The sequence below is a fragment of the Hemibagrus wyckioides genome, linkage group LG09, assembly GCF_019097595.1.
Source record: "Hemibagrus wyckioides isolate EC202008001 linkage group LG09, SWU_Hwy_1.0, whole genome shotgun sequence".
Taxonomy (NCBI): Eukaryota; Metazoa; Chordata; class Actinopteri; order Siluriformes; family Bagridae; genus Hemibagrus; species Hemibagrus wyckioides.
Genome location: NC_080718.1, coordinates 17841680 through 17849884, shown reverse-complemented (window position 1 = coordinate 17849884; position 8205 = coordinate 17841680). Strand labels below are relative to the sequence as shown.

Sequence of the window (8205 nt, the reverse complement as noted above, 5' to 3'; positions counted from 1 at the left end):
GGTCATAAGAGGCAGAAAATATTCGTATTAAGAGCTAAATAAAATGTATGAAGCATTATATTGGACATAAAGGAATACAAATAGACCATATAATTTTATGCACACATAATAAGTAAGAGCAAGAAAAATAAATCAGCCTGTGAAGACAAAAGACAAATAAGGCAACTGACCTGCTAGACAAATCTGAAGACTGGAATGCATGTAAGTTCAAGAAAGCTGGCATATGTGACGTAAAATGTGAAAATTAATATCCTGTTGAATATTTAACTCAGTGGTGCTCAGTGAAGCATACAGTGCTGGTTTCATTCAATAGCCAGAGCTACTTTAAGCCAACATGCATTTGGTGTGTAAATCTAAAACCTTTTTTTTTTAACATAATTTTAATTTGTAAGGTCCACGATCTCGGCTGTTTTGGAAGAGTGGTGTTTGAATCTATCTCAGAGAGCAAATGAATGATGACCCTGTGCTTTCTCACATCACACCGAGTTCCCCCAGTATTGGCTGATATAAAATCTTGGACATCCAGGGTCATAAAACGTGTGTGTGTTCCACAGACTATTAATTCTGTAGACATCCATACAGAAGGAGGACAAACCACATGACCAAATTAACTCAAAATAGAATGACAGAGCTAAAATGAAAGTGTGTCAAACTGTAGGGAGACTGGAAGTACAGATAATTAGTTTTATGATCATTTGTTTTTAACATATCATACCACATTCAGCTAGTGAAGGTCTTGGTAACTATCTGATGAGTTAAAGCAAATATTAAAAGACATAGAACACTAAATTCTGAGAACACTAGAACACTACTGCCATTTTAGTTCCTTTAATCAGTTCTCAAGAGGAACAGAGGTTGCAAAATCAACAACAGACAACCTGTTACACAAGACCACACCTCCCACTTTATAAAATGCTATGTAGTACATTTATGGCATGGATGCTCAATGCACAAATCTGCATAACGCACTCGCTTATTAACAGGCTTAAGCCCAGTCAAGAATCTACAGCCTATCCCAGAAACACTGGGTATAAGGCAGGAAGTTCAGCAAATCACAATGATTAGAGAACAATAAACATGTAGCACAAAAGAAGATTACAACAAAAAAAATTAAAAAAATGAATAGGAACTATAGAGGACAGTGCTTTGAATGCCTTCAGCATATCTATGACTGCAGGACATCACTAGTTTCTCACACTGATTTAGTATGATCTTGGTCCACTCTTCATCTACAGTTATGCAAATGTAGTGGGTTTCTTAACAATAACTTTGCTGCCAAGGATTGTCCAGAGATTTTCAATCGAGTTTAGATCAGGACTCTGGCATGGCCAGTTCATTATTTTAATGTTCTTAGCTTCAAGAAACTGCTTTACCTGTTTTACAGTGTAAACCATGACACTTTCAGCATGTTGGGTGGACAGAGGAGAACTGGACACTTTAGTAATGAGAGCATAATTTATTTGAGTCTGAAGGGAAAGGTTATGTTAAGCATCAAACTGGGGAAAGACTGAACCCAAAGTGTGTAAAGAAATCAGTGAAAGGTGGAGGAGGAAGTGTTTGGGGGATGTTTGCTGCAGCAGAAGTTGGGCCTCTTATTCAGCTACATGGCAGGGTGAATGCAAATGATTTTTCATAACCTCCTTCAGCAAAATGAGGTGCCTTCCCTGCGAGCGTCTCCCAATCAGCTCACAATTTTCATGCAAGACAATGCCCCATCACACTGCAAAATGGCTAAAAAGCAGTTCCTTGAAACTAAGAACTTTGAAATAATGAAATGGCCAGCCCAGTGTCCTGATTAAACCCACCTGAAAAACTCCAAGAGTTTTTGCTAAGAAACTCACTACAGTTACTGAACTATGGAAGATTATCACCCCAGAGCAGTGTGAGAAGCTAGTGATGTCCTGAGAAGTGTCTTGGTTATTTTGTTAAACATGCTAGTAGAACAGTGGTATACACACAACTAACAGTCCTTCAAATTTTGAGCAATATAATGTGTGTGTGAGAGTGTGTATAAAAACCTGTGTAGTGAGTTAAAGAGGAGAGGCCACCATTTAGTATAATGGGGTTATTATGACATTTAGCTCTAGTTCTTTTAAAATGCATGTAATATAAAAGATACATTCATTAACCATTTTTCCTGGTCAGGGTTGTGGTGGATCCAGAGCTTATCCCAGGAACACTAGGCGTGAGGCAATAATACAGCCACAAATCCGTCTAAGGACACCATGCACACACTCATTCACACCTAGAGGCAAATTAGAGACACCAATCTACATACCAGCATGTTTCTGGAAAGTGGGAGGAAGCCTTAGAGAAGGGAATAAAACTCACACAGATACAGGGAAGAAATTCCACAAAGACAGTAAGCCGAATCCAACCCTTGAGCTGTGATGCAGTAGAGCTGCACCACAGTGCTACAGTATTCCTTACATGTACAATAATCAGAGCTTAACTTTTGTTAACACACACTGCAACATTTCATCAGACTTTGTTGATGCAACAGTAAAATACTGCACTGAGCTACATGTGAAGTGCGTCTGGACTTATCCATAAAGAGCTGCTGTGACTAAAGGTTGTCACTCCAACCAAACAGAAGCAACTCTAATTTCACAGCTTGATTTTTGCTCCTGATTGCTGGAAAATAATGTTTGCCCTTATATAAAAAGCCACTCTAATAGAACACTTTAAAGATAGAAGAAGAATTTTTTTTTTTCAAGGCAATCAAGATCCCAAAGATAAAATTATTTATTTAATTATGAAAACAATATACATCAATAAAGTTTATGTACCCACTTAAATATAACACCTCTTTTTTTTTTACTTTGCAGTTATCATACATCTTAACTTTAAAACATAAATAATCTATCACAATTCACTTCAGGACAGGTATCATATTAATGTTTAAACACAGAGCAGAAACAATACAAGTATTCCACTTGTATAATAAGCAGTGCTGTTTTCATTTATTGCTGATCTAGTTATTTACAAGTCACTAGTTTTTGTCTCGGCATGTTACAGCCTGTTCAGGCAACTGTGCATTATTCTATTTAAGCCTGATATGAAAAAACTATATAAAACACTTCTTGTGAAATGTGTCTGGATGTTAATCACATGATCATTGTGCAAAAACCACATGCAGCTCCACCAAAGACAGGTCAATTAAAATACTATACAAATACAGTCCTATATCAATCCACTAAATATTTGTTAAACTAACCTGGTATTTTGAATTAGGCGTGGCATGAGAAGGCAGTAAAACATGTTATACTTCACTTATTGCAACATGGGAAACAACAACAAAAGAGCTGCCTACATGGGTTCTTCTTCTTATATTTCACAGCCTTCTTGATCTCAACTGTAGCCTTGCCTATAAATTCTTCTGTTGCACACACATTAGCCTCAATATTATCCACCATAGCCCCTTGCTGCTCTACCAGCAGAGCCAACTGGAAAAAGAGATCATGAATGTCCCGAATACGGCTCTCCAGCTCTAGAAGCTCCTTGTGGCGGTTCTCGATCTCGCTGAGTGCCGAGCGGAAGGTTCGCTCATCAGTGACAAGGTCATCCGAGAACACATTCCACTTACCAGTCTCAATCATTTCTTCTATCTGATCCCCAGTCACCTCCTTGCCCATGATCTCTGTCTGCCGCTGGATGCGTATCTTGCAGTTTTCCCTTTGTGCCATCTCAGCCTCATTATACTCAGACATTGCATCATGGAAGGCTCTGGTTAAAGAGTTGTACTGGGTGCGCACCATGCGGGCTAACGCAGATTGGGCTCCGTGTTTCTCCTCCAGCTCTTTGCATTGTGCCTCCATCTGCTGAAGCCTCGCATACAGCTTCTCTCCTTCAGCTTTGATGTTGCGTGCAATGGCATTGGAGTCCCGCTTGATGCTGCTGATGCGTCTGACTGAGGTGAGAAAACGGGTGTTCTGCTTACCCAGCCTCTTCACCTCCTGTCTGAGGTGAGCTATTTTTTTGTGCATAGACTGGGCCTCCTTAAACACATCGTCCATGATGTCCTCACCCTCAAACACCACGGTATGCAGCTCCAGCTCCCCATTTTCTGCGTTCTCCTTGTTCTCTACAGGAGCCTCCTCTTGGGTGTTTTTAGCTGTAATACTATTCAGGTCACACAGTCGATCCTTCATTTCTCCTTTATGATAAAGCAGAAACAAGAGAAATGGAGTCAGCTCAACAGACACTGGCCTGACTTTCCGATGTTATGCAAGAGGGTTGCACAAATTTACTGTACTTAAACAGCTATTATATGCTATGCACCAGTCGTGTTGAAAGTTCTAGACACAAAGTCATTTTAAGATCAGCAACCCTTCAGATCTACCATCTTACAGAACTTGGTTCCAACCCGAATCTTACACAACGTCTCAACATAAGCAATTTACTTCCCAGCTCGGTTTGGATTTGGGTTGGAAATTAGTTCTGTAGGAAGACATATCTCGATGAACAAGCTGAAACAATGCAGATATGACATACCTTCTGAAATGAGAATATAGGTCTCTTGCTAAGTTACTGCGTAGGAGTAGTTAAAGAAACCCCCTGTCACACCAGTGCCCTTATGGCTTATGCATCACATACTTTTTTCCGAGTAATGGAAATCACACAGTCACGATTGCTACTTCCTATCAGACCAAATATAACTGAATACAGAACCAAAGGGTGGGGACTTCCCTTTACTGTATATTTAGGAATTAAGACACAAAAAAATGTTACTGTCGTCTTTACCAAATCTTAACTTTGATGTAAAACCTTATTCCATGAACTTTAAATGTACTATACTGATATTTCATGAACCTCAAATATAATAAAAACATCAAATATACGCCTTACCATAGTGATGACAAGTAAATACAAGGGTACCTTATACATTTTCTCCTCGGTTAATACTGAAGAAGTTGTGGTCTTTAATATTCATATGTAAGTGAAGAGCATCACATAGATCATCCTTGTGGGTTAGTAAGAAAAATCAAATACTAGATCATATTCGTCGTTTTTCTCTTAAACCACACACCGGAGAAACATTAGGTGCTGTGTTCATGACTTAGTTATATTAACTCGTTAAGTTAAATTAAACCAAACCCAAACAACCTGCGCGTCTAAAGGAGAAGTAAAGTGAATCTTACCTCACTTCATACTCCGTGGACCACCTAAAATACGCAGATTTACAATTCAATTCAACTGATCGAAGTTTTTCCTCTCTGCTCTTCTTCTCAGTCTCACATCGTTGCAGGAAATAGCAGCCAAGCGACTAGTGGGAGTTACCGAAAGTGGCAGTGGTCGATTTATCGCTCAGCCTTGAGTCGCACTTCATCCACACAGCATTTTCTTAACCTTACTCTGACAGCAAATATAAAGCCTATATAAAATAGATCCTAAAATTAAAAAGATTTACTAACAACATCAAGATTTTAAGTGAGAAAACAAAAAAAAACCTCTGTCAAAGAACCTTGACTGCAGGTTCTAATTAGTCGATTTCCACCGCGAATACTTATAGCTATATCTATTGTGTATGGTCACACTGGGTTGCCAGATCCTTATATTAAGTTGCAATTATTTAGTCACTTCACTGTTCAGAATAAGGCACTTTCTAAAAATTCTCGTAAACAGTATAATGTAAGGAGTGAATTCACATAACTTTATAACTTAAATTCACGAAACTTTATAATGAGTACTGAGTTTATAATAAACTCAATGAGTAATGAGTTTATAATGATTTTTTTTTTTTTAAAAAAAACATTATAAATAGTTGTATTTTGAAATGTAATTTATTACAAATCAAATACCAGCAAATGTGGTGAATAAATCCTATATACAATGTGGTATAAATGTTAGTTATAGCTGCAGAAATGTAAAGACGTAGGATTTAGCACTGAATTATGTTTCCCAGTGTGGATATTATGTTTAAGTCTGGCATCCATACACAGAGATAGTTTTTACTAGTTTAGAAGACTATGTCAGTCAATTTTATTTGTAATGTACATTTACTAAAGGAACTTTTTGACCAAAGTGCTGTACATAATAAAAAACCACACATAAGTATATAAAATGTAGAAGCGCTGGCAACAGTATTGTCCACTGTATTAGCCCGAGATTAAAAATTAACCCAAAAAAGCACAACTCAATCAGTGTATCGTATTATGTCCTGCCTCACTGTAAATCCTGAGGAATGTGAGATGCGCCTAAAACAAACAAATCCGCCATGTTTGTAATCTGAAAAAGTCAGACAAAAATGTGGGGAGCTTTTTATAGCTTCGCCACATGATGGTAGTAGAGTTTAGAGTGGATATTTTTGGCTACTAAAAACTTAACTGTGGATTGTCTCAAATATACTATATTACCAAAGGTAATATGATATATTCATTGGAATGAATTAGAGCTGAGATTGCGAGCCAGACCTTCTCGTCCAGCATCAGTGCCTGACCTCACAAATGCACTTCTAGTGGAATAGTCAAAGAATTCCCATAAACACACTTCTAAACCTTGTGGAAAGTCTTCCCAGAAGAGTTGAAGCTGCAAAGGGCGGGCCAACTCTATATTAAATTCATGTGCAAGAAAGGCAGATGTCCCAGATTTGGAATGGCTTGTAGTCTCCACTCTAATTCATTCCAAAGGTGTTCTATCGGGTTGAGTTCAAGACAAGTTCCTCCACACCAAACTCGCTCATCCATGTCTTTATGGACGTTGCTTTGTGCACTGGTGAGCGGTCATTTTGGAACAGGAAGGGGTCATCCCCAAACTGTTCCCGCAAAGTTGGGAGCAGGAAATTGTCCAAAATGTCTTGGTATTCTGAAGCATTAAGAGTTCCTTTTACTGGAACTAATGGGCCAAGCCCAACCCCTGAAAAACAACACCTGAATTCAATGATTTGAAGGGGTGTCCCAAAACTTTTGGCAATATAATGTAGTTAAGATCATGATATCATTAAACAGAAAGCTTGGATTGGCATGTTTATTTGGAAGCATCCTTGTTAATAATATTATCACAGTGGGTTGCATTGCTTCCTCACAGTTTCAGGGTCCTGGGTTTGATCATGAGCTCATACCTGTGTGAGTTTCTCTTTGTGTTTACAAGGGTTTCTTCAAGGTTCTCACACGATCAGAAACATGCAGATAGCAGAGTGGTTACTCTAAAATGCTTCTAGGTGTAAAAGGGTGTGTAAATTCTTGTGCCCAGTGTTCTCGATATATATTAAAAGATACATAACATCGAAAATGAATGAAATAATACAATATTGTAATTCTGATCTGATTAGAAAATTGTAATGCACTGTGTGTGCACTGTATACTTTAGTAGTGGGTTGAGTGTATGTATAACACAAGTCAAGTTCAAGACAAGTTAAAATTGGTCAAAGACAGAGGCCATGATAACTGACATACCTTGCACAGAATACAAGACATACTTATGATTCTGAACACAGCTTTGCACCTAAAATATGTACACAAACATGGGCTGTTGTACCTTATTGATTAAGATTCTGTACTGTCAATTAGAAGGTCCTGAGTTTAATCCCACAAGAGCCAGAGAGAACTGATCATGCTATAGGTTCAAACTGGACTTCTGAATTAAAGCAAAACTGTTAAATGTAATGATTTTAAGGTTGTCCATTAGGTACTCCCAAAGACATATGATGCTTGTACACTCACTGTATTTATATTTACATCAGAATTAAAAGGATTTCATTACAAACCAGGAATCAAGAATCAGCATCCAACAACAAACAAAAAAAGATCAACAACCAGACATTGTCTGAATATCATATTATAGTGTTTACAGAGGATTTATAGTTTAGTCTGAAGAAAACATCAGCTGTTTTTGATTAGCCAACCTGTGACCTGATTCAATTAACTGATCTCATTCACTTCACATGGAAACCTGTACAGCGATGCTTCTGTTTTTCCTTTTCACTCATCCAAACCGGTTCCTTGTTTATGATTTGTTGTCCTTTTATATTTGTATAAATCTATATATAGTTCAATCAGGTAATGTGTCAAATGTACTGTATACCAGGCAATTATGGAGCCAGAATGATGGTGGAAATGAATAATGATAAAGCTCCTGGATTAAAAACTTAAACAAACAAAATAAAATATTTTCCTAATAAACAATGATTCCTGGTATTGTTTACATAACTTTAATATACTGCTAATTGCAGTGCAGTATTTAAAAAATAGAAGTACCTGTATCTGC

The 8205-nt window shown here is 37.6% G+C and overlaps 1 protein-coding gene across 2 annotated transcripts; it reads right to left on the bottom strand.

Moving 5' to 3' along the window:
• Positions 1 to 2729: 2729 nt before the first annotated feature.
• Positions 2730 to 5481, bottom strand: stx11a (syntaxin 11a). 2 transcript variants are annotated; one of them, XM_058399306.1, is made up of 2 exons: positions 5142 to 5481; positions 2730 to 4156 (listed from the first exon to the last, which is right to left on the bottom strand). In XM_058399306.1, exon 2 carries the CDS (start codon positions 4149 to 4151, stop codon positions 3270 to 3272), a length of 882 nt encoding a protein of 293 aa, XP_058255289.1. In that variant the 5' UTR covers positions 4152 to 4156; positions 5142 to 5481; the 3' UTR covers positions 2730 to 3269. The 2 variants fall into 2 exon arrangements, with proteins under 2 accessions (XP_058255289.1, XP_058255290.1); XM_058399307.1 differs by lacking the exon at positions 5142 to 5481 and adding an exon at positions 4495 to 4773.
• Positions 5482 to 8205: the final 2724 nt, after the last annotated feature.

Bases quoted from the DNA above. Each gene is read 5' to 3' on its own strand.
- stx11a (XM_058399306.1), bottom strand. From the start codon at position 4,151: ATGAAGGATCGACTGTGTGACCTGAATAGTATTACAGCTAAAAACACC.